This window comes from Macaca fascicularis, chromosome 16 (genome assembly GCF_037993035.2).
Source record: "Macaca fascicularis isolate 582-1 chromosome 16, T2T-MFA8v1.1".
Taxonomy (NCBI): domain Eukaryota; kingdom Metazoa; phylum Chordata; class Mammalia; order Primates; family Cercopithecidae; genus Macaca; species Macaca fascicularis.
Genome location: NC_088390.1, coordinates 87,214,061 through 87,240,443, shown reverse-complemented (window position 1 = coordinate 87,240,443; position 26,383 = coordinate 87,214,061). Strand labels below are relative to the sequence as shown.

The 26,383-nt window shown below is 51.8% G+C and overlaps 1 protein-coding gene across 6 annotated transcripts in view; it reads right to left on the bottom strand.

The window, feature by feature from the left end:
* Positions 1-26,383, bottom strand: part of RPTOR (regulatory associated protein of MTOR complex 1) — a 418,470-nt gene that overhangs the window by 142,082 nt on the left and 250,005 nt on the right. For all 6 annotated transcript variants that reach the window (XR_012426322.1, XM_005585210.5, XM_065532458.2 and 3 more), the window contains one exon: positions 684-784. Coding sequence is in view for 5 of the 6 variants with exons in the window: in XM_005585210.5 (XP_005585267.1) it covers positions 684-784 (101 nt within the window). In the remaining variant the exon portion in view is untranslated. The remainder of the gene's footprint in view (positions 1-683; positions 785-26,383) is intronic.

Sequence of the window (26,383 nt, the reverse complement as noted above, 5' to 3'; positions counted from 1 at the left end):
TAATATGCATATTTCCCATCAGCACCACACACTCATGCTGAAACACGCACACATGCTTACACACACACACACACGTGCACGAATATACATGCATGCACACACGCATGTGCACACATGTACACAATGTATACAAAGATACACCCCTATACAGATACATACACATGTACACACATATGCACACAGATACACACATGCACACACATGTAAATACCCACACACAAATACGCATATGCATACACACGTGTGTACATACACACATGTACACGTGTACACACACACAGTGCACATATACATAACGTGAACAAACACCCAAAATCAACCAATCAATAAACAAAAAACACAAACAAGTCTTACAACAGCAATTCTGGTTTTCGGCCAACGTGAATAATGCCAATGACTCTGAAGACAAGCCGCTGGTGCGCGGTAAAGGCTGTGCGAACGGTCAGGGCCAACGCTGACACGCAGTCTCTCCACACCACTGTTCTGAGGACCTGGCGTGCAGTAACTCACCCCCTTGCAGAAACCTCCTTAGGTGGTCGCATTCTACTTTTCAGCCCCTCCCACTGTCTTCCTCACTAGTGAGGCACTCATGGATCCTATCTGACTCCTCTCATGTCCAAAGGTTGGCTCCCCGCACACTCAAGGCCATAGCCTCCCTCCCCAAGGCCCGGCCCGCGCCTCACCCCGAGGGAGCACGTTCCATGCGATGGTGTCTGTAATGGCTGTGAAGATCCAGTTCAGCTCACCCAGGGGCGTCCTCCTGTCGTTCAGGCGGCCAGGGATCCTAGAAAACACCGGGCGTTCTCATGAGTGATGCCACAGCTCTGAGAGCAGGGAATGGTGGAGAGGTTGCAAGAAAAATGGGCGCAGGTGGCGAAGGGCTCTGAGCAGAGGGAGGAAGGCTCTGAGGAGACCCTCAGCGCACGGCCGGAAGAATTAAACTCTCCATGAGCTCACAGCTCAGAGCTCAACCTCCATCTGCAGCTTTCCTCCCTCCCGCACACCTCCAAAACGACTGCTTCTTCCGGTGTCCCCAGACATACAGACCAAGCCCAGCTGGGTCACACATGGTTTCCATGGACCACGGACTGGACCCCAAGGGCAGTCCATGGCATGTACTGAAAGCAGTCCACATCACGCTCTGCAGGTTTACATCTCAGCCAGCGAACGCTGTGGAAGCTCACCATCCACGCTGGGGGGAATCTCGCCCACAAGGTCTACTTTGCCTGTGTATTCAACACGCAGCTGATACCCGCGACAGGGATGTGAAGATTGGCAGTGTGCGCCCAGGCCCTGTCCTGAGGGAGCCGGGTCTGGGGAGGACAGGTAACAGGCAAATGAACAAGCACACATGAGTGGTGCCAAGTGACGGCAGATGACGCAGGGACAAACATGACAGACAGTGGGCGGGGGGTGAGGCTGCTGCCGTTTCGCACAGGGCAGGCGGCACCAAGGACCACTCCTCAGCCGGGAGGACAGAACCATGACTTTTGCAGCAACTTGGATGGAGCTGGAGGCCATTATTCTAAGTGAAGTAACTCAGAATGGAAAACCAAATGCCACACGTTCAGAGGCATGAGCATGATTCCGCTATCGAGAAGATTTAGCTGATCAGCAATTCCCACCGTAGGAACCATCTGATGGCACCGTCCTCATAGGAATAATATTCAAAGAGGCGATGCATCAGCAACACAGGGTAGCTGAGTTAAGTGAACTTCTTTTCTTAAATTGTTATAGTTGGAGTCCTGCTGTGTTGCCCGGGCTGCTCTTGAACTCCTGGGCTCAAGGGATCCTCCCGGCTCACCCTTCCAAAGTGTTGGGATTACAGGTGTGAGCCACCATACCCAGCCTAAGCGAGCTTCTTAATACAATTCTTCAACACATGCTCTTTCCTTCCACTAAATGCCTTCTCCTTTAGGAACAAAAAATGTCTTATTTCCTCAAAACAGGCTCAGTGATAGGACAAGAAAAATGAGAAACTGAGAAGTCGGTATAATATTCTGAAGCAGCACTGTGGCTCAAACAATGCGAGAAGTCTCAAAGATTTCCAAATTCAAGAAAAATTTTGACCTCCACAGGGGAGACCAGTTTACCCAACATCAAGGTTTTGCAGTCAGGCTGCTGGCCAGGGCGGGGATGACTGAGAAGCACCTTTCGTGAGCTGTGTGGGTGGGGGAGGGAGGGCGGGCATCATGAAGGATTCCCACCATTTAAAAGAAACCAGGGCCTGGAGGTGAACACACAGCACAAGGACAGCAGAGTCGTCTCAGCGCCCCTTCCTTCTCCCCAGCCTGCTCTCGCTTCAGAACAAGCATGTCCACTGCATGCAGGAGGAACGGCCAGGCTGCCTGCCCTCTGACCTCCGAGCAGGGGAGTGAGGAAAAGCAAAGGCGCCCGTCCACCCAACAACCTGCGACAGAGCTTGGCCCACAGAGGGATGTGAGGGTGGGGCGCACCTCCCAAAGAGAAGACATTTCCTTATGAAACGCAAGTAAACAGCCCGGGAACTCATTTTAGCAGGTGGCTCAAGCCCTCAAGCGCCAGTGCAAACAGGGGTGGCTGCTCGGGACATGGCCCAGGGAAACAGCACAGAAAAGGGGCACGGGGGGCATCGTAGGGTGGACATGGCCAGTGCAAACAGGGGTGGCTGCCCGGGACATGGCCTGGGGAAACAGCCCGGAGAAGGGGCACGGGGGGCATCGTAAGGTGGACATGGAGCCCCAACACACTTGTGTCTTGGGTCCCTCATCTGCAGATGAGAACCACATATGCTGAAACCTTTTTAATGAAATTATTGACAAGATCGTCAATAACAATGTTCCGCAAAAACACTGCCTCTTTCAAGCTACGGGACTGCCACTGAGCGCCACCTGCCCTCCTTACCAAAGCCGTGCAGAGGAGGGAGGGCACCCAGGCCACACGCAGAAGCTCTGTGGTCTAGGACCAGTAAACACACAAGTGGCCCAAGTGTGCAAGGAAGGCGGGCACAGGAGGTGCTGATCTTGAGCATCCTGTCATGGGATCTCTCTTCTCTCTCTGGAGTTAGTCAAACTACGAGGGCAGAGGACTGTCCCCAAACCTCAAGAAGAGAGGTGCCCAGGGCAGGGTGGGACCAACTGCAGAGCTCAGGTCCTCGTTGCATGGGGTTCAGACATGTTACCCTCCCAGCACGACTCTAACAACACGTGTGGAGCACTGTCAGTCTGGGAAGTGCCCGGAGTCTGCGTGTTCAGAGTCACACAGACATGAGCGATTGACTGACTGATACTGCGTCAAAGTCCACACTCTACATTACACGGCTGGTCTTTCTGATGTGCGGAGCCCCCATCGTAAGGCAGCTGGATGTGTCTGTCCCTGCCCTAAACAAAGACACTTCTATCCTGCATGAGTGTGCGCTGGCACTACCTTCTTTATCACGTGTAAAAGTCGGGAAAATCTACGTAGCTCATTACATCAACTTCCAGGAACCAACCAAGCCTGAACCGGAAGCAGGATGGGGACGGGGGATGCAGGGAGATGTGTGGCGCCGTGTCATCTGCCCTCGTGGAGCCCGAAATTCACTCCGAAACCGACAAGGGAGAAATGATTAAACCAACCATGCAACAACCACAACGCAGCAGCTACAAGCAATTAAATTGTTATGAACATTTCAATGATATGGGACAATGCTTCCTAACATTAAGAAGCAAGATAAATACTCTACCGTCACGATGACATCAAACATGTGCAAGAGAGACAATTGGAGGAAAAAAACCTCAAAATGTGATCATGGGAATACTCTTTCTTGTCTTTATATCATCAACATTGACTGCAATGAGTGTGCCCACCTGAGTAACAGGGAACAGCCGAAACCCCGGCTCCTGCATCTCCTCATCCTGGGCCCTGGTGATGCCGGAGAGGGAGCCTATGGGTGCAGCACAGCTCGGGCAGCTGCGGGGACCAGGACTGCATCTCGGAAGAAGGGCAGGGACCATCACAAGCACAGACAGACCATTCGCCCACAGGCTGTTTGCAAACCAGGACTAAACGCATCCCTAACGTGAGCCCAAGTATCCTGAGTGGAGTGAAGCTCATAGAGCCCCTGCTGTTCTTGAGTCTGTGACCCCTGGTTAACAGAAAGTTGCATTCTGAGCAGCAAAGAGCTTCCCATGAGGTCACACACCCCAGCACTGTCACTGGATGGCCAAGCCATCAAGATAAACAGAGGCCAGATAGCACCGGTGTGTAGTTAGTTGTGTTTTTACAAATTGGTATCTTGTGATAATCACCAGTAGATAAATGCAAAGCTAGATTCCCCCAAAACGGTCCTGAAAATCCCACTGCTCTCTTCCCTAAGCTCATCATGAAACTAGACAGAGCCTCTGCCCGGCCAACTTCAGACAGACCCAGAAATCATTCAAGTACATGAACCAACCATCCGGTGAGTGAAATCTGATGTGACTTCTTGATCCAGCAGACCTGGTCCTACAGGGGGTGACCATGTGGAACCGAGTCCGGCATCCCTCACTTTTCATGTCACATAAAATTAAATCTTTACAGAAACAATTTGTTTCTGGTTTCCTTTCTGTGCCTGATCCTAACTAATGCTGAGCCTCGCCCAACTTGGGAGGTCACTGGGATCATGAGGGGACCAGAGCAGAAGCCTAGTGGCGTGGGGTGTCCACGTCAGACCACGTTTCATTCTAGAAGTTTCTTTAAACCCTCAAAGGGTTAATGATCAAGGTGGCTCTTTTAAAATTTAAATCCAGAGTGTTAGTCAAGGACTTCTACGCGAAAACTGTAAAAAGCTACAGTTCAGGAAAAGATCCCTGAACTGGGAGACGAGAAAACTCAAGCGCTGGTCCCAGCTGTGCTGTGGCTGGATGACTCGTGGCACCAGTTTCTCTGCTGAGTCAACACAGCTGACCTTGATGCAAAATGGCGACTAAAATAAAACAAATCACACTCCAACAACAGATGTGGCATGATGCCAGGGGTGGCCCCCTGACAATGCCTGCGCCTCCTCAAACTCTCCTTCGCTGCCGTCGCCAGGAGGGTTTATCTCCACCTACCCCCACACTTCCCGGGTTCACCTGCGGCATTCAGTTTCTTGCCAGGATTTATCTTCCATACCCCAATATCCAGGCCATCATGGTGACTCTGGCCCTGCTAGACGCTGGCAGAACTTCAGCATCCATACCCTGTTTGTGCAACCACCGTAGAGTGCCAGGCCAGCTCCAAAATGCCAAGCAGGTGCCCCTCCCCTAAGGCCCCTTCTTCTTCCCTGACACCTCTGGCTGTCCCCACCACCACCCTCTGCTGGGAACTTGTCACTCAACAAGAACGACTATGTCCCCGGCCCTCGCCTTTGATTCTCCACCAGTTGCCTGAGGGGTCACAACCTATCACAGTCACTCTCCCAGGGGTGCTCCCCCCACCCGCCTCTCCCAGACCTGCCCGGCTCCCTGTCATCTGCCCGTCACCCTGCCTGCTCCCCACTTCCAGGGGTGCTCCCTCCCCCTCCCCCTCACCTGCCCGGCTCCCTGTCATCTGCCCGTCACTCTGCCTGCTCCCCACTTCCAGGGGTGCTCCCTCCCCCTCCCCCTCACCTGCCCGGCTCCCTGTCATCTGCCCGTCACCCTGCCTGCTCCCCACTTCCAGGGGTGCTCCCTCCCCCTCCCCCTCTCCCGGACCTGCCCGGCTCCCTGTCATCTGCCCTGTCATCCTGCCTGCTCCCCACTTCCAGTACAAGGTGCCACCCACTCCTCGGGGCCCTGTCCCTCCCTGGGTCACCCACAGGTGCCCATCTGGCAGGTGCTCGCCTCTCAGTCTCTCCAGGTTCCTGCTCTCACTTGGATTCTCAGGGGCGCCTTCAGCTCTGTCTGCACTCAGGAGCCACAACACATGATCCCTTCCCCATGGGGTGGCCGTCTCACTGTTGTCCCCAGCCCCATCCATGCGGAGGACAAGGACTAGGGGCAGTGAGGTCATCAGGACATCTCCCCTGCAGAGCCCCCCGCCTTCCTCCTCCTGCACCTGCAGGCCTAAACTTGGCAGCCAGATGGACAGGGGCTTGAATTTGGCCAGAGACTGGCTCTGTGACTGTGGACTGGCTGCCTAGCCTCTCAGAGGCCTGGATTTTCCTCAGCATGGACATTTACACTACCTCTACCACCGCTGCCAGTCGGGCACTCATGCCACGCCTCCCGCTGTGCGGCTCGGCAGACCCAGGCCCCCAAGTCACCCACCTGCCAAGCCCACCAAGACTTCCTTCCCAGTGCCCTCGCCAGGCAAGTCTTAGGTTCACATGCTTTTCAGATGGAGAAACTGAGGCTCTAGGAGGGTGTGTCTTCCACTGGAGACAAGCGGCAGAAACCAGACCCAGGCCCTGCAGCCGCCTCACAGGGACGCGAGGACCAGGGATGGGCCGGGGAGACCACTGGCTGCTGGGGTTCAACACACAGTGGCTGCTGGGGCCTTACGCCTGTCCACCCTGGGGAAAACCCATGTGGCCCTGAAGCTCGCACTGGATAAGCTCTCCGTGGGCCCCTGCAGGCTCCTCTTACCTGCCGTGCAAAAGCTGGATTCTGTCCTCGCCACCCTTCCCAGCCACCTCCTGCCAAGCCCCTCCCTCCAGTGGCCGCCCAGCCTTGCCTTTCCTCATTTGCTGAATCTGTGGATCCTGACTGTCTCTCCCCTAGCACCCTGCTCCTCCCTTAGTGACCTCCGGGAGCTCTGCATCGCCAGCTCTTTTCACACCCCGGCATCTGCTCCAGCAGCGGCCTGCTCCTTCCAGGTCTCACAACAAGGCGCTTTCCTTCACCCTCGACTTGCCTGGCATCGCAGCTCAAGTGTAACATGTAAAATCAAGCACAATGTCATCATCTCCACTGCTGGTCCCCACTCCAACAGTCCCTGTGGATTCGCTTTTCACTGAGGCTTGAAACCTCGGAGGCCCCAAGCCCTCAGCCGCTCTCTGTCCCTGCAGTGGGGCCAGCCAGGCTTCCCACCTCCTCCGCAGCACCCTGCAGCCAGGCCCGCGAGGCATCCAGAAAGCATTCTCGGGCCAGGCCCTTCTGCTCTGGCTCACACTATGCAGGGTGACAGCTCCTAACACACAGCTGGGTCCCCAAACCTACAAGGTTCGCCATTGATCACTGCAGTGGTTTTCCATTACTTTTTAGCCACTCAAACAAAATCTTATGCAGGACAAAGGAAAGCAAAACCCCTCTGGCTGGAGGAGTGAGGGCCAAGAGCCCACTAGCTCTCTGTCTGCCTGCACAGAAGCTGCGTCCACACCCCTCGGGTCTCGAGAATCACTCCGTGGAAGCTGCCTCGCCAGCCAGGAGGGTGCTCTGCACGTGGTGGACTGTCCAGCCCTGAGTGACAGGGCACGGGGAAGCCACCCCACCAGCCGGGAGGGTGCTCTGCACATGATGGACTGTCCAGCCCTGAGTGACAGGGCACGGGGAAGCCACCCCACCAGCCGGGAGGGTGCTCTGCACATGATGGACTGTCCAGCCCTGAGTGACAGGGCACGGGGAAGCCACCCCACCAGCCGGGAGGGTGCTCTGCACAGGATGGACTGTCCAGCCCTGAGTGACAGGGCACGGGGAAGCCACCCCACCAGCCGGGAGGGTGCTCTGCACGTGGTGGACTGTCCAGCCCTGAGTGACAGGGCACGGGGAAGCCACCCCACCAGCCGGGAGGGTGCTCTGCACAGGATGGACTGTCCAGCCCTGAGTGACAGGGCACGGGGAAGCCACCCCACCAGCCGGGAGGGTGCTCTGCACGTGGTGGACTGTCCAGCCCTGAGTGACAGGGCACGGGGAAGCCACCCCACCAGCCGGGAGGGTGCTCTGCACAGGATGGACTGTCTAGCACAGGATGACAGCTGAGATCCTCCTCTCAATTTCTTTGGTGCTCAACTAATCCCTTACTTTTTCTTTTATTACCCACCATTGTTCCACTGTTAATTTTCTGTATAGCTAAATTCCCGTGGACAATGACTTGCTTTCCTCGGCATAAATCAATCTCACAGTTCCCAGTAGCTCGTTAAGCACATCGTGTGATCTCCACAGTCCACAGGCCTGGGCCGCGTCACTTCCCCACTTAGAAAACAGCTGCTCGCACTGATGCCGATGGCTGTCTGCTGCCTGTCGACGTGGGCTGGGTCCTTGGTGGGAAAAAGTGTGGTGCAGGCACAGCCCCAGCTGGTATGCACAGGGGCTGGTCCAGTGTTCAGATGAGGCCTTGCTCTGTTCTGGGTGGCCCTGTAGCACAGCGGAGCTACAGAGTCTGGCCACCTCCAAGTTGGACTGGCAGCTCTCTCTCCAAGGGGCCTGCAGAGGCTGGGCCACCTGTGAGTTGGAGTGACAGCTCTCTCTCCATGGGGCCGGCAGAGCCTGGGCCAGGTGTACATCAGGTCCATCTTCTGTCCTGGCCTCTGACAGGTGTTACTTCCAACAAACCTTGTACACCCCTAGCTGCCTAGTGTCTGCTCCCCAGCACAGCCACGCGGCCGATGTGGTGGAGGCTAACTCAAGCATGTTTACCTTCCTTGTGCTATTTTCTGTTTCTCCCCATCTTTCTCTTTTACCGAATACATCGCTTTCCAGCCATGTCAGACTTGTCGGTCTCAAACATCCCGTGTGCTCTGCTTAGACCACCCTCCTGTCTTCTTGGCTTAGGGGACATCTATGAATCCTTTATCATTTGGCTCAAGTCCTGCCTCCTCTCAGGACACTCCACTGGGGCCTCTCCCACCCCAGCCCAGGGGGCCCTCGCTGGCGGCTGCGGCTTTGATGCCTGTCCAGAGAACTGTGAATGTCTCTGCCATAAGAGACACTGCAGTCCAGGCTGTGTCTAAGCTGAGGTTTGGAGCTCTCTGAAAGTGAGGACTAAATTCTTTCTTCATCTCGCTGTTACGATGCTTAGCATGAAGCATCGGATACAGAACAGGTGCCGCATACATACTCGATGAGCCAACGGGTGAGTCCCCACTGAATGATTGTCAGGCTGTACACAAACAAAACGTCAAATGAAAAACTACGGCTTCCAAGAAATAGGACAAACTCACTAAAAATACTCACACGATGATAAAAAAGAAAACAAGATAATACAAATCATCCCCAATTCCATCATCTAAGAAGCTCATGAAACACTCTGGCGGCCATTCCCCTAGATTATCTCTTTGTGCACAAAATCAAAAACATACCCAAGAATACACTTAGACAAAAGTCTGGAAGGGTATACACAAAGTGATAATAGTGATTATCCTGGCATGCTGGAGAAAATGCAAGATTTTAATTCTTTTTGCTTATGTGTACTTAAAAATCTATGCTGAAAACATACAACTTACATACTAAAGAAAGAGAAAACCTTTTCCCCCTTTTTTTAAATAAGAAGGAGGCTAGAGCAAGTTTCCTTAAAAGGGAAGATATTTCAAAACTGTCTTATGAAAAAAAAATTTTTTTGAGATGAGGTCTCACTCTGTCACCCAGGCTGGAGTGCAGAGGCTCGATCTCAGCTCACTGCAACTTCCACCTCCCAGCCTCAAGTGATCCTTCCACCTCAGCCTCCCAAGTAGCTGGGACAACAAGCACACGCCACCACACCTAGCTAATTTTTCGTATTTTTCGTAGAGATGGGGTTTTACCATGTTGCCCAGACTGGTCTCAAACTCCTGAGCTCAGGTGATCTACCCGCCTCGACCTCCCAAACTGCTGGGATTACAGGCATGAGCCACTGTACCCGGTCAAAACTGTATTATTTCAAAAATTTATATCATCTCAGATTAAATTCAATTAAAGAAGGAGGTCGGGCGCGGTGGCTCAAGCCTGTAATCCCAGCACTTTGCGATGCCGAGATGGGCGGATCATGAGGTCAGGAGATCGAGACCATCCTGGCTAACACGGTGAAACCCCGTCTCTACTAAAAAATACAAAAAAAACTAGCCGGGCGTGGTGGCAGGTGCCTGTGGTCCCAGCTACTCGGGAGGCTTAGGCAGGAGAATGGTGTAAACTCGGGAGGCAGAGCTTGCAGTGAGCCGAGATCCGGCCACTGCACTCCAGCCTGGGCAACAGAGCAAGACTCCATCTCAAAAAAAAAAAAAAAAAAGAAGGACACACATTTAAGTTTAAATGACTACTATGAAAATGACAGTGTAGAGAAGTTTGGGCTGGTTCACTTACTTACTGCAAATAATTCATTACTTACAAAGGTTCCATGACAAGGTCAAGGAGGTGAACTGAGCAATTTCTTTATGGAAATAATTCTTTTGAAAATCCAGGTCAGTGCATAATGGTTAGATTGCTAGTAAGAGGAAAGCTATACATATGTATCTCAGACTAGGGGTTCTCCACGGTGGGGGCTGGAATAACGGGGGGCCGCGGATCAGAGTTACTGAAAGCAATCGGAGCACGTGCACAAGCGTGACGACGGGTTCATCCAGCTTCTCAATGAACGCTGCACTGAAACCATATTATAAAACATGCACATTATACTTATGGTAGAGGGAGGCTGAGGCTTGTTGGAGAGGGCGTGGCTGTGTCCCGTGGGTAAAGGGAGGCTGAGGCTTGTTGGAGAGGGCGTGGCTGTGTCTGGTGGGTAGAGGGAGGTTGAGACCTTGTTGGAGAGGGTGTGGCTGTGTCCTGTGGGTAGAGGGAATTTGGGACCTTGTTGGAGAGGGCGTGGCTGTGTCCCGTGGGTAGAGGGAGGCTGAGGCTTGTTGGAGAGGGCGTGGCTGTGTCTGGTGGGTAGAGGGAGGTTGAGACCTTGTTGGAGAGGGCGTGGCTGTGTCCCGTGGGTAGAGGGAGGTTGAGACCTTGTTGGAGAGGGCGTGGCTGTGTCCTGTGGGTAGAGGGAGGTTGAGACCTTGTTGGAGAGGGTGTGGCTGTCTCCCGTGGGTAGAGGGAGGTTGAGACCTTGTTGGAGAGGGCGTGGCTGTGTCCCACAGGTAGAGAAGAACACACGTGAGATGATCTTCAATGAAATGCAAGAAAAATCCCGCAATATATCAAAGGGTAATATACCATGAGCAAGTGGGGTTTACCACAGGGATGCAAGACTGTTTAACATCTGAACATCACTCATGTGATGAACCATCTTTACAGGGTAAACAGCTGTACAACCCCCTCCACAGACACAGAGGAAGCCACTGACGAATTCTAACACCAACTCACGCAAAAAACTCTCGGAAAACTAGGTCTAGAAGTGTACTTCCTCAACCTGATAATGGATACCTATGAAAAGTTCACAGTACATATTATACTTAGTAGATTAAGAAAAAATGTCTCCCTGTCATTGATCCTGACTGAGATCAGGGCTTGAACAGCCAGCTGTATTGCTTCCATTTAACATCATACTGGAGACATCAGGCAGTTCAACAAAGCAAGAGAAAGAAATTAAAGACATAAACATTGGAAATAAAGAAGTCAAACTGTATGTATTTTCAGATGATATAATTACACACATAGAGGATCTTAAGAAACCTGTAAAACAGCTCCCAGAGCCAGTAAGTGAATGTAGCAAGGTTAGAGGAAATGAGGTCACTATGCAAAAATCAATCACATTTCTATATGCTGTACTAAGTAATTTTTAAACAGACATTAATTTAACAAAATATTTGCAAGACATGAACAGATAAAGCTATAAGGCACCAAGACAACTAAACCAGTATGTGATGATTGTGGAATCTGAAGCCACTATGTTCATGGATCAGAAGACTCCCTATTACTAGGATGGTAATTCTCCTCAAATTGACCTAGATTTAATGTAATTCCAATCAAAATCTCAGCAGGCTTCTCATTAGGACTGATAAACTGATTTTTAAATTCATATGAAATGCAAGGATCTATAGTAGTCAAAACCATTTTGACAAAACAAAACAAAATAAAAACAAAAACAGACGTAAAATAAAGCTACAGTGATCAAGGTAATGTGGTATTCCTATCCTTATGCCAATAAAGATAGACACACAGATCAATATAATAGAACTATACAGTTATAGTCAAATGATTTTTGTCAAGGGCACGAAGGAAATTCAATGACAAAAAGACAGTCTCTTCCACAAATAGTGATGGAACGATTTGGTATCTACATGGAAAACAACTGTCCTTGACCCTTATTGCATACTATATTAAAAAAATAACTTGAAACGATCACAGACTTCAAAGTTAATCATAGTTCATTACGTCCATCATAAACACGAACGTTAAAACTAAAAGTTTTAGGAAACAGAAAATCTTCACAACCCTAGGGCAGGACACAGATCATAAAATAAATGATGAAATCAGACTTCATCAAAATGAAAAACTTCTGTTCTTCAAAAGACTGTTTTATTTATTTATTGGAGATGGAGTCTCGCTCCGTGGCCCAGGTTGGAGTGCAGTGGCACGATCTCAGCTCACTGCTAGATGGACTCAACATCTGCCTCCCGGGTTCACATCATTCTCCTGCCTCAGCCTCCCAAGTAGCTGGGACTACAGGTGCCCACAACCACAGCTAATTTTTTGTATTTTTAGTAGAGACGGGGTTTCACCGTGATAGCCAGGATGGTCTCGATCTCCTGACCTTGTGATCTGTCCGCCTTCACCTCCCAAAGTGCTGGGATTACAGACCTGAGCCACCGTGCCCGGCCTACACTGTTTTAAAAATAAAAACACAAGCCACAGACTGAACAAAACTGTTCACAATATATAGATAGGACAAAGACTTGTGTCCAAAACACATGAAGGGCTCTTGAAGACAAACACCACAATCTGAAAACTGGCAAGAAACCTGAACATCCACTTTATTAAAGAATATAAATTAATGGCTAATAGCAGCACAGAAAAAGCTGCTCTGGCATAATTAGGCAAGTGCAAATTAAAATAATAATGGTATTGTGTTATACTTCGGTAAGATGGCTGGGCGTGGTGGCTCATGCCTGTAATCCCAGCACTTGGGTGGCTGAGGTGGGCGGATCACTTGAGGTCAGGAGTTCAAGATCAGCCTGGGCAACATGGTGAAATCCCATCTCTACTAAAAATACAAAAAATTACCCGGGCGTGGTGGCACGTGCCTGTAATCCCAGTTACTCGAGAGGCTAAGGCACAAGATTTGCTGGAACCCGGGAGGCGAAGGTTGCAGTGAGCCGAGATTGTGCCATTGCACTCCAGCCTGGACAACAGAGCGAGACTCTATCTCAAAAAATAAAATAAAAAAAATGAAAGACAGAATGCCAAGTGTCGACATGGATGCACCACGACTGGCACGTTGTTACTACCGGCAGGAACTCAGATCAGTAAACCACTTTGGAAAACAGTTGGGCAATTTCTTATAAAGTTAAATGTACACCTATCATATGACCAAGCCATTCACTCTTAGGTATTTATCCAGGAGAAATGAATATATATGCCCACACAGAGACTTGCACATGAATATTTATAGCGGCTTTGTTCATAACAGTCAGGACGGAAACAATTTAAACGTGCATCAACAGGTGAAACAAACTGTGACACACAGGATGATGGGCTGTTACTTACGACGAACAGGAATACACTACTGATACTCCCAACAAGGAGAAATCTCAAAGGCATGATTCTGAGCCAAGGAAGGCAGACAGAAAAGAGCGCATACTTCATCATTCTGCTTACAGAAAGTTCTGGAAACGTCAAATCTAATGGAGAGGGATTAACTGGGACAGGTACAAGGGGACACACGGGATATACCCTGACTGTGGCGTGGCTCCACGGGCACAGTGCTCTGTCAAACTCATCAATGGTACAGTTTAAGTGGGTGTGTTTTATTGAATGCACCTCAATAATGTTGATTTGAAAATGTGAAAACAAAGGAGAAATGATCGCATTTTCAAACAAATAAAAACGAGAACTTTTTGCCAGCAGATCTATACTAAACTAAAGAGGACTCTGTTTTTGTTTCTTTTAGCAGACAGGGTCTTGTTCTGTCACCCAAGCCGGAGTGCAGTGGTATGTCACGAGCCACTGCAGCCACAACCACCGGGACTCAAGTGATCCTCCCACCTCGGCCTCCCAAGCAGCTGGGACTACAGGGGCACATCACCAGGCCCAGTTGATTTTAATTTTTTCTGTAGAGCTGGGGTCTTGCTATGTTGCACAGGCTGGTCTTGAACTCTTGGTCTCAAGCAATTCTCGTGCCTCAGCCTTCCAAAGTGTTGAGATTACAGGTGCACACCATCATGCCTGACTTTTTTTTTTGGTGGAGATAGGGTCTTATTATATTGTCCAGGCTGGTCTTGAACTCCTGGCCTCAAGTGATCCTCCTGCCTGCCTCAGCTTTCCAAAGCATTAGAATTACAGGCATGAGCCACTGTGCCATGCTTCGATTAGATTTTAGTAGCATGCATGCTGTAGCTTCTAAAGCAGTTAACCAAAACCATGGCCCAAGGATCATATCCAGCCAGCAGCAAGTTTTTTTAAGCCCTCCAGGCTAAGAATGGTTTTTAAAGCGTTGTAACGATAGGAAGAATATGAGGCAGAGACCTTACACGGCCTGCAAAGTCTAAGGCATATAGTATCTGGCAGTTAACGGAAAAAATAGGATGCTCAAAGTATAGTAAAAGAATATAAAATTAACAAGCCAACAGAAGAGAAGAAAGGTGTAATAAAATTGCTAAATCAACCCAAAAGATGATAAGGGAGGAGAAAAAAGAAAGGTTAAATAAAGGGGGCTTGGCTGGGCGTGGTGGCTCACGCCTGCAACCCCAGCATTTTGGGAGGATGAGGTGGGAGGATTACCTGAGGTCAGGAGTTCAAGACCAGCCTGGCCAACATGGTGAAACCCTGTTTCTAATAAAAATACAAAAATTGCCCAGGTGTGGTGGTGTGTGCCTGTAATCCCAGTTACTTGGGAGACTGAGGTAGGAGAGTCACTTGAACCCAGGAGGCAGAGGTTGCAGTGAGCCGAGATCACACCATTGCACTCCAGCCTGGGCAACAAGAGTGAGACTCCATCTCAAAAAAGAAAAAAGGAGCGGGGGGAGGCTAGAATAAAAAGCAATAGGAAAAGAAAGGATGAAGTAAACAGGAGGCAGACTTAAACCCAAGTATGTCAATTACTACACTAAATGTAAACAAACTAAATAATTAAAACCAAACATTTTCCATCTCTATTTAGAAACAAAACTACATAAAAGCTAACTATATTGCCGACAAAGAGATATACCTTATCTATACACGGATAAAAAAGATGCTTTCTGCCAACACTAACCAAGAGACAGTTGTTTAGCTATGATACTATAAAAACGTGGACTCTAAGGCAAAAGGCATTACCCGAGATAAATGGTGACATATCTTGATGATAAAAGGTTTGTTCATTCTCCCAGGAAGGGTAAGTGGGTGCGGTTAATCTGGCCTTCTTCAGTTTGGAGAGGGAATGCATGTGGTCAAAAGGGAAATGAGCTTTTAGAGTAAAATATAAAAACTTGTCCAAATTATTTCTTCAACAAGAAGAGGCTGTTAAGATGTATGTATAAGCAAAGAAAATTTTAAAAAAAGAAAAAAAATCAAAGAAAAAAGATATACGTATACGCAATATTCCTAATTAAAAATGGGACAGATTATAGGAAACCATAATATGGCACAAGGCTGATGATGGCAGAGCAGGGATTTGGGGCAAGGTTGTTCTTAGAAAACGACGAGGTATTCACAACACTGATGCGAACTAAAGTACAGGCCACTAAGGTGGTCAGCGTGTCTAGGTTCCCAATTAACATAAGATAGAGATCATTTAAATAATAAGCTTTCAAACTTTTTTGATCATGAGCCGTAGGACGATTTTTGGTGACCAAACACACATACACGACCACATATAAAGATACATATTCACAGTTTCATACTCTCTCCATGCATCCAAAAAACAAAAACAAAAACAAACAAACAAAAAGAGAGAAACATGTTCCAGCAACAGAACCGAGGAACACTCGTCTTACTAGGAAAACAAAGATATTTTCTTTTTTAAAATGCTGGCTGTGACCTACCTAACGGGTTTCATAGCCACTAATCAACCATGACTTGAAATCTGAAAAACGTTGACTTAAATGAAGCAGTTGTCAATTTCTCCAGGAGGATATACTGGCTCAGGGTTATCGAAACGGTTTGGTGTGAACATGGCACCTGAGAGACATTAGAAACTAGAAAGTTCCATGATTCCACCTCTGCATAAGCTGACTGGTCTTTTAAAAACCACCAGAGGCGGCTTGTTTTTTTACCGATTTTTAAAAATCTCTGCTTGGTTTCTAAATCAAATGGTTCACATGCACAGTGCTACCATCTCTTTGGATCCCATCTTTCTGCATTTAATGGCTCCCCTAGTACAGAATTCTGCTCATCTTTACTTGTGCAGTAAATGCAAGTTTGAACTCTGGAGGAAGTTTCCCTGACTTAACAGTAAGCAGAGTTAATATTACAGGAGATAATTCACCTTTTACCTGACTTATGATAGAACGAGAAATTATTGCCCCTTCCTGGAGTCAGTCAACAACAACAATGGACAGGAACGGCCACTCTGGAGGCTGCAAACAAAAACCAAAGGGAGAGATGGGGCCACAGCGAGGCGAGGGGTCATTCCCCATTTTCTTATTCAACATGTTGATGACATAATGAAAAGCAGATTCTTTTTTATTAAACGGGCAGATTCCAAAGCCCTTCAGAAAGACATCTGAGCCCATGTTTATTTTTGAAGCGCTCCTGCAAAAGCGGATTTTCCATGGGCTTCCCAGTGGCAGGGCCGACCTTCAGACAGACCTATCCTGAGTCACGTGGGAGAAGCCACCTCCAGGCAGAGCCTCCTGAGAAGCTGCCGAAAGGCCGGCCACACCGGGAAAGGCAGCTCCTAAAATAAGGGGAAGGAGCACAGGCCCCAGCGGAGCTGGGGTGGGGAGCACTTCCCTCTGGAGGCACCGGCCGCCTCCAGGCTGTCTCCAGACGCCCCTCTCACCTGCACGCTGCACCTCACCCGGGAGCTTCTCTGCAAAAATCTGGCCTAAAGAGGGTGGGAGGGTGGGAGGAGGGGAGGGTGAGCTTTCAGGATGGCGCGTGGAGCTCTCCTGCCGGGGAAGTATCTTTCACAAACACTCCACGGTTTTCTGACAGAGATTTGCCACCAACTTCCCCCGACTGTCCTGAGCTCATCTGGATCTTTCTGCCTCTGAAAAGATGCTGAAATCCCAGAGTCACTTCCTAGCCTGGTTGTAAATTCTGTCTCTTCCTGTGAATTTGTTCAAACACCCCAGGAAAGAGTTTCCAAATACAGCCAGCCTTGTGTGGCTATGCCTGATTTCTGGGATAATCCTCTGAGGTTCTCCTGGTGCGCATGCACCACACAGAAGGTCAGCACTCCTCCTACCACTGGGCACCGAGGGCTTGGGTCCAAATGACCGGTCTCTCCTCCCATGCTGCACACGTCCCCTCCAGTCTCTCCTCCCATGCTGCACACGTCCCCTCTTTTTGTCAGGTCCACATGGAACCTGCCCTTTGAGACCAGGCATCTTGATGCATAAAACTCATGCCACTTTCCTCAGAATGCACACCCACAAACACACGGAGGGACGTGAAGGGATGGACGTCCTTCCACGCACGAGCCAGAGCAGAGTTGAGGGTGGCATCACACAGACGTCTCCAGGCGGGATGGACGTCCTCCCATGCGCGAGCCAGAGCAGAGTTGAGGCTGGCATCACACAGACCCAGGCTGGAGTCCTCCAGGCTCGGCCACTCCTAGCTGTGTGACTTTGGGCAGGTTAGTTAACCTCTCTGAGACTCAGTCACTTCATCTATAAAATGAAGGAAACACCTCCGCGTGGGCCCGGAGCTGTCTTCGGGGCTCACTGCTGTCCTCCCTGGGACGGGCGTGGGACAGGGTGCCTTTGTCTCTGCAGATCTGTGTCTTGCTTTAGGGAAACAGGGCAGGCAAGCAGCTCTCTTGCACTTGCTTCTTAATTGTCTTCAGCCCAACAATCCTTCATATTTCGGGGAGGCACATTCTGGTCTCCAAAAACAGCTGTAAGACACAGCAGCTATACACGCAGCCACACGAAATCTGTTTGGGTTATCATCCATGGAAATAAGCTTAGAGATCTCTTAGCCTCTTCTAGCAAAAGGAGTGCTCGCCTGCCTTCTTAGGTGAGAACACCATGGCCCTCCTGCTGGCCGTCAATCGTCCCCGCTCCCTCGGCAAACGAAGTCACTAGTCAGGCTTGTGCCGCCACCCCTTCCGTGGCCACTGCGGGTCACACCACTGATTCATGGAGCAAAATGTCCTTTGTAGGTAGCCATCAAGCTCCTAAGTGCCTCAGTTTCCCCATCAGATGCAGTGTTCTGAGTCAGACTCACATAGGCCCCTGTAGACCCATTAAGGGCTGCCAGGTTAGCGGTGTTAATTCTAAATACTGAAGCTACATATGCCTCTTTCAAAGAAGGCCCTTGCCACACAGCCTGAGCTCATGCCTGGTCACAGGCTGTGGGGTTCCCCGTCTGGAACGCTGCCCCCTGGTCCTGGCACGGCTGCTCCCGTCTGGCCAGGTGGTCTCAGTTCCAGTGTTGCCTCTTCACGGGCCTCACCAGGCTGCCCAATCAAAGAAGCATCCAGGCACTCTTGTGTGCGATCACATGGCATTCCTGGTACATTCACACTCCTCTTACGTGTGTTTCTTCCCCTGATCAGGGTGTAAGTTAACAAGCGAGGACTTGGCTCCAGAGCCTAGGACAGGCTCTAGCACACAGCGAGACCACGGCGGACGTCTGCTGAACGAACGGTGAATAAACAAACACAGAGAAACACATGCGGGGTCTGAAAGTGCGCTCGAGCCTGGAACCCGAGGCCCCACTGACGAACTGGCCGCTCACACATGACATACTGGCTTCGAGGTCAGAAGACACACGTACCTCAGAACCGGGAGGTCTTTCTCTGAAGGGCCACAAGGTGCAGCAACCAGGCTCCGATAGAGGGGACCATGCAGCACGGAGCAGCAAACTCAGAAGCCAGCAGAGGGGGCGGGGACGGACACAGGCTCCACCACCAACAGGGGACCCTCATGTGACTCTCTGACTCTCAGCAAGTTCTTCCATCTCCCTTGCCTCAGTTTCCAGAAGTTTAGATGGAGACGGCCTCAGAGGCTGCTCACCGGGCAGCTGTGATGAGGACCAGAAAAGCTGCCACACACCTGGGGCCCCCGGTTGTGCTGGCGACTCACGCCACACTGCTTTATCACTGACTGCAAGTCTGCAGCCACGCGCATAGGAACGACGGCGGGGCGCTGAGTCCTGCAGGATAAACAGATCCAAGGAGGCACCCCTGCCAGAGGAGGCACTCCGGGCACCCCTCCAGAACCAGGGCCTGTGAGGAACCAAAGGGCTGTGCGGGCAATGGAGCCAGAGCAACAGACTCAGGGAAAGCTAAGGAGGAACGGCAGACTGGACAGAGGGAGGTGCACCTGCCGAACTACGACACGTCTGGAAAAGAGGCATCGACGGGGGCTGAGCCTCATCCCAGTCATGTGGTCGCAGTGATGTGTGCCCCATAGGTACTGAGCTGTCTGAGACAACTCCTACACAAGAGCAAATGCCAACACCAGAAAGGACGGCCGAGGGGCACTGGCCAGGCACACGCTCAGCCTCACCGTGGCCTCTTCCTCACTCTGCGCCTGCCTTCAATGAATGGAAGCTGCCCTCCAATCAACCTGTGCCCCCGCATCTCTGCAGAGTGAAGGCTTCCTTTAGAGACATCCAGACACATGTATTTTCTTTTTCTTTTCTTTTTTTTTGAGATGGAGTCTCACTCTGTCACCAGGCTGGAGTGCAGTGGCCTCATCTCAGCTCACTCACTGCAACCTCTGCTTCCTGGGTTCAAGTGATTCTCCTGCCTCAGCCTCCCGAGCAGCTAGGACTATAGGCGCGTGCCACCATGCCTAGCTAATTTTTGTATTTTTAGTAGAGATGGGGTTTCACCATGTTGGCCAGGATGGTCTTGATCTCTTGACTTCGTGATCTGCCCACCTCAGCCTCCCAAAGTGTTGGGATTACAGGCGTGAGCCACCGCGCCCAGCCCACATTTTCTTTAGGATGCTAGGAGGTGCCTAGCCATGAGGAGGTGGCGTGAGTGCCACAGATGTTACAGCTCCATGCTCTGCTGTGCAGGCCTTTGTTTGGATGACAAAGACCAGGATTTGGGTACCGCTGTGAAGGAAACGGAAGATCTCCGTGCTGTGTGCAGGCTCCCTGGGGTGACCTCGGAACCTCTCACATTCCCCCTTGGCTGCACGTCCGCAATTTCATCTCAGAACCGAGCCTCCTCCACGCCAGCCGACCCGGATGAGCTACGGAGGCCTTGCTGGGGTGTGCATCGAACACAAAGGGGACCTGGTGCCCGTCTTCCCTCTGCCCGTGGGGGCACTTGAATGAGAGGTGCCCGGGCACAAGGACCCCAGTGCAGCTCCGTGTGCCCTGGTGTGGGGCGCACGGGAACACCGAGGAGGCTGTGCTCGGGCAGGCAGGGGTGCTCTTCTGCTAGGTGGCGGCGGTGCCACGTTTCCGCCAGTTACTCACACCCCCCTCGCTCGGCGATCTCTCGGGATTTGTTTCTACCTCTTCATTTCTAAGTCAGAGTCTAGTGCCTCGTTCCTCATCTCAGCAGTGACTGGCAGACGTTAATGAATTACTGATTTTCACCTTCACCCGCCAATATTGTATATTTATGTTGGAAAGAAAGGTACTTTTTGAATCAAGACTGGGATCTTTTGATAGTTTTCCTTTCAAACATAATCCATGTGTATGACTTGCCTCAGTGAAGTGAATTCTAATCACAGCTGCTGTGCCTCTGACACGAATGCCGCCCCTCACCCAGCCCTGTGTAGACCTTCTAGAGGCCTGGGTTCCGTGCTCCGTTCACACAGCTCATGCTGAAGGGAAGGACATGCAGGCTCCAGGGAGGCTGCCAGCAAATCCCTGTCCCAGCTTGTCCTAATGGTATGGTGCTCGGTAGGCCCCGTGCCTGCTGGGTGCCTCAGTTTCCCCATCTTTTAAAAGATAGGTAACAACAGCACCTACCCTTGAAGGGCTCCAGGGAGGACTAAGAGGTAACGTTTGTAAAGGCCTCAGCTCAGTGCCTGGCACCATCGGGGCTCAGTAAATGGTTCCTAGAGTCACTATCATTCCCGAGGAAGCGTGGATAGCCACGTGCTCTCAAGCAGCGGCTCCCGGGTCTCCTTACGTTTTCTGTACTGCATTCCCAGGCTCAGATTAGACAGAATTCCCACAGAGGGGAACCAGAGATCAGCTAACACAATGCTGAAGGTTTCAGAGCCAGAGTCAAACCCAAGCTTCAGGGCTGCAGGGCTGCAGCCCTGCGCCTGCTGTCCCCGGTCCACAGGGGCGGCCGTGCTACCAGAGCCTCCGAAGCAGCAGCACACGGAAACTCATTTATTCACGACGCTGGATTGTTAGTGGTTTAAAATATGCTGTGTACACAATCAATGTTAATCATGAGTGAGTTCTGGGTACGCTCTGAGCCTTCAGTGATCAGAATACTAACTAGCAGCCTCGTAGAACAGGTTCACATCTCTCAGGTTCCCCAGAGCTTTCTGAAAACTCTAATATTTCTAGCACTGTTTAAGCGTTTCATTACTTTGTTTCAGGGCTGAAAAATGTCCCTTAATTTCCAAGCATGGATCTTATTGCCACTCTCTCAAAGGATTCGGGATATAAATACGTACTGCAGCAGCAACAGGCTTATTCATCAAGCTGCCAGGTTAGCGTAGATAATTAGAAACTGGGGGGTCGCTCAAGGAAGGTTCACTATAATTTACTTCCAGACACAGCAGCTTAATTAGAAAGCAACTTCCTCCCCTAGCCTTAAAGACTGCTAAATAATTATGCACAAACTGCCCGATCTTCTCTCGTCTTGTGCTGAGATGCTAAACAACATGTTTTGCCCATTTGACAAGAGTGGCAAAAGCTAGGAAGGGGTTAATACTGGATTTCCTGAGGAGCCTTGATTTTGAGCGCCGCTGTTTGAAATAAACCGCATTTATTATGGAAGACATATCGTGCGGCGGTTCTGAGGAACGAAACCACCCCGCGTCTCCAGTGCTGACAAAGACGAGGATAATGATTTGATTTGGGTTGGATTTCTGACCGTCTGGGGGCAGCAGGGACGCTGTGCCCTGAAACTGCCATTGAGCTGGTGAGGAGGCCAGGTCACAAAAGCCGGGCCTTCCAAAGGGCATGAAAGTGGTGCTGTGCCACACTCAGCCCCCAAACCCCAGACAGCGGGGTCCTGAGGCTCTCGGCCGGGGGCTGCCTGCTGTGTGCTTAGCAGCACGGCGTCTCCCCGCTCAGGATGGCCCCGACACGGACCCCTAGAGAGCTCTGGCCTCGCAGACCTGGCACACCAAGGGCCAGGTGTTGTAGGACGAGGGTACATCCTCTCAGATGGCAGCAGGCAAGGATACATGGGCACGAGGCAGGTGCCTGCCGTGCAGGTCTCTGTGTGCCAAACACACCTGCCCATCTGACACGTGCGTGCTGATCACCACCTGGCATCTACAGCTTGCACTCAGGACCATCCTTCACACGCTCCCAACGAGGGCCGCCGGGGAGGGAAGGGGTGTGCAGAGAGGCCGCCGGGGAGGGAAGGGGTGTGCAGAGAGGCCACCGGGGAGGGAAGGGGTGTGCAGGGTGGCCGCCGGGGAGGGAAGGGGTGTGCAGGGTGGCCGCCGGGGAGGGAAGGGGTGTGCAGGGTGGCCGCCGGGGAGGGAAGGGGTGTGCAGAGAGGCCGCCGGGGAGGGAAGTGGTGTGCAGAGAGGCCGCCGGGGAGGGAAGTGGTGTGCAGAAAGGCCGCCGGGGAGGGAAGGGGTGTGCAGGGTGGCCGCCGGGGAGGGAAGGGGTGTGCAGAGCAGCCACCGGGGAGGGAAGGGGTGTGCAGGGTGGCCGCCGGGGAGGGAAGTGGTGTGCAGAGCAGCCACCGGTTAGGGAGGGGGTGCGCAGGGCAGCCGCCAGGGAGCGAAGGGGTGTGCAGAGAGGCCACTGGGGAGCGAAGGGGTGTGCAGAGAGGCCGCTGGGGAGGGAAGGGGTGTGCAGAGAGGCCGCTGGGGAGGGAAGGGGTGTGCAGAGAGGCCGCTGGGGAGGGAAGGGGTGTGCAGGGTGGCCGCCGGGGAGGGAAGGGGTGTGCAGGGTGGCTGCCGGGGAGGGAAGGGGTGTGCAGAGCAGCCACCGGGCAGGGAAGGGGTGTGCAGGGTGGCCGCCGGGCAGGGAAGGGGTGTGCAGGGTGGCCGCCGGGGAGGGAAGGGGTGTGCAGGGTGGCCGCCGGGGAGGGAAGGGGTGTGCAGAGCAGCCACCGGGCAGGGAAGGGGTGTGCAGGGTGGCCGCCGGGCAGGGAAGGGGTGTGCAGGGTGGCCGCCGGGGAGGGAAGGGGTGTGCAGGGTGGCTGCCGGGGAGGGAAGGGGTGTGCAGAGCAGCCACCGGGCAGGGAAGGGGTGTGCAGGGTGGCCGCCGGGCAGGGAAGGGGTGTGCAGGGTGGCCGCCGGGGAGGGAAGGGGTGTGCAGGGTGGCCGCCGGGGAGGGAAGGGGTGTGCAGAGCAGCCACCGGGCAGGGAAGGGGTGTGCAGGGTGGCCGCCGGGCAGGGAAGGGGTGTGCAGGGTGGCCGCCGGGGAGGGAAGGGGTGTGCAGGGTGGCCGCCGGGGAGGGAAGGGGTGTGCAGAGCAGCCACCGGTTAGGGAGGGGGTGCGCAGGGCAGCCGCCAGGGAGGGAAGGAGTGTGCAGAGAGGCCACTGGGGAGCGAAGGGGTGTGCAGAGCATGAGGCAGACCTGGTTTTACTTCCTGCAGGTCATGAAGCTTGATGGAAACAAGAAGCCCAAGAACACAGGCCCGTTAGTCTCCTTGCATCACGTGACTTGTCACGCTAGTCAGGTGGGACCCAGGAACCAACGTCATCCTCACGCTTAGTGGCAACAGAGGTATTCTCGAGGGCAAGAAATTTCTATGTCATGAGTTAAGACAAAAGAACAAAACTGCAAAACTAGTTCTTCGGAATCCCTAAAAAGCTGGCAAAAGCTAAGAGTAAATCAAGTCCAACCCCAGCTAGTGTACGCACAGGTACTGCAGGCTCCCTGGCATCTGCACATCCACACAATCTGTTCCGAATGAGTGTCGCTCGACATGTCACACAGGTGCATTCTAGGTGCTGTGTTGTTGTGGGTTTTCCACCCCCCCGGTCTACAGTCCTTAGGATTCTGTTTACAATAATGAACTGCTAAAACATAAATGAAATCAGACCAAGCACGAGAGCCTGTTTCTGCCTGGTCTTAAAACTATAATTAAAAACAGGTTATCCCACCATCAACCTGGATCCAAGATCAGTTCATGTAGGGAAGGCAGGGACGCCCATGCAAGTTCTCTGGCTCTAGGTTCAAAGGTCATGTCTCTCCTGGGAGGGTCTTGGCGAAAAGGGCAGCAAATGCAAACGCTTCCCCAGGGAGGTCTCGCCGGCACAGACGTGAAAGTGATGGACGACTGCGTACGTTTTAACATAGGTGTGACTCAAGGAACCCGGAGCTCCGTCTCAAGGTGGACAGGAGGGCAGTCATGGTGTGCGGGGACATGGGGGTGTCACCCAGACAACCGTGTGGCTCTCACCTGGCACCCACTGACAGCTCTGCCAATATTATGCAAATGTTTGTATTAAAATCTCTCAACTATTCAAAAATGTATATATTTTGAAATATTCCTTGGCTACTTATGAAGTTTGTGGACACACATGCTGCCTGAGGGAGGCAGTGCCTCAGCCTTGCTTGGCGCAGTCCTGAGTCCAGGAAGGTCACTCAGGTGAATGCACATCATAGGGTGCGGCTTCCGAGACCACAGCGCTCCTGCTCCCACCTGTGATGGGAGGAGTGGCCTCAGAGGAGCACCGAACTGCTGACTCTGGAGCAGGGGTCAGGCGGTCACTCTCCACATGTCAGCCCCAGAGTCTGGGAGGAACAATTCCCAAACCCCCTGAGGGACTGGTCCCCCAAGCAGGAGCAGGCAACTAACTTCTGACCACTGCATTTTAGGAAAGTGTTGAAAAAAACATACAAAAACTCAAAAGGTTTTGTGCATGTCAGATGCCTCCCTGGGAGGTGGCGTGGCCCTGCTGGCCACATGCTGTGACGCATGGGAGCCCTATCCATGGTGTCCTTCCCTGTGGCACGGGCAAGGAGGCTCCAGAGGACATTCCACAGATAGTGGACGCTGCCACATTTCCAGCCCTGTAAGGACGAAGGTGGTTACGGCATCTACTTCCAGAACACAGCCTCTGGGCTTCCATGTCAGAGAGGTGACTCCCTCGCCCGGGGCACACTGGTGACAGGCACAGCCTAGAATGTGCTGGGGGCTCATCCTCAAGCACCCTGGACCCAGCGTCACACTCAGGACAGGGGACACACAAGGACATCGCAAACATGGCTGGCGTGCTCAGCGAAGGGAAACAAGGGGGAACTCAGTCTTGGCTGCCTGGAACACAGGGGTCACATTCATCAGCAGAGCTTGATGATGATCTGTTTGTCTCTGAACTGTACCGCACGGCTGCTTTCTGAGTGGATCTGTCTCCCCTGACACGAGGGCTAGCATTACGTGAGTTGACATATGCTGATGGGACCCCCCGTGGAAAAAAGAAGGGGCCCTGAAGTAGTAGAAGGGCTGGCCAAGAGGGTCTGAGCCAAAGAGGTCACTGTAACCAAGATCAACATATTTCGAGAAGAAATCTTTGGAAAATGATAAAGTATAAAAATAATGAGGCTTTTTATTTTTTATTTATTTACTTATTTTTGAGACGGAGTCTCGCTCTGTCGCCCAGGCTGGAGTGCAGTGGCCGGATCTCAGCTCACTGCAAGCTCCGCCTCCCGGGTTTACGCCATTCTCCTGCCTCAGCCTCCCAAGTAACTGGGACTACAGGCGCCTGCCACCTCGCCCGGCTAGTGTTTTGTATTTTTTAGTAGAGACGGGGTTTCACCGGGTTAGCCAGGATGGTCTTGATCTCCTGACCTTGTGATCCGCCCGTCTCGGCCTCCCAAAGTGCTGGGATTACAGGCTTAAGCCACTGCGCCCGGTCTTTTTTTTTTTTTTTTTTTAGGAGTGTCCTCTGAATATAAAAAACACAGCAGCATGAAAGACACTATTAAACATAGATGTGCTGAATTTTCTGCCTTTGTAACTGCAAAATCAAATCTACTTCTTAAAAACTTTTCTTTGGCTGGGCGTGGTGGCTCATGCCTATAATCCAAGCACTTTGGGAAACCAAGGCAGGAAGATCATTTGATTAAAAAGATCACTTATTTAAAAAGTAACTCATGTCCTTTGTAGATAATACAATATGCAAAAGACACAGCCGGGCGCAGTGGCTCATGCCTG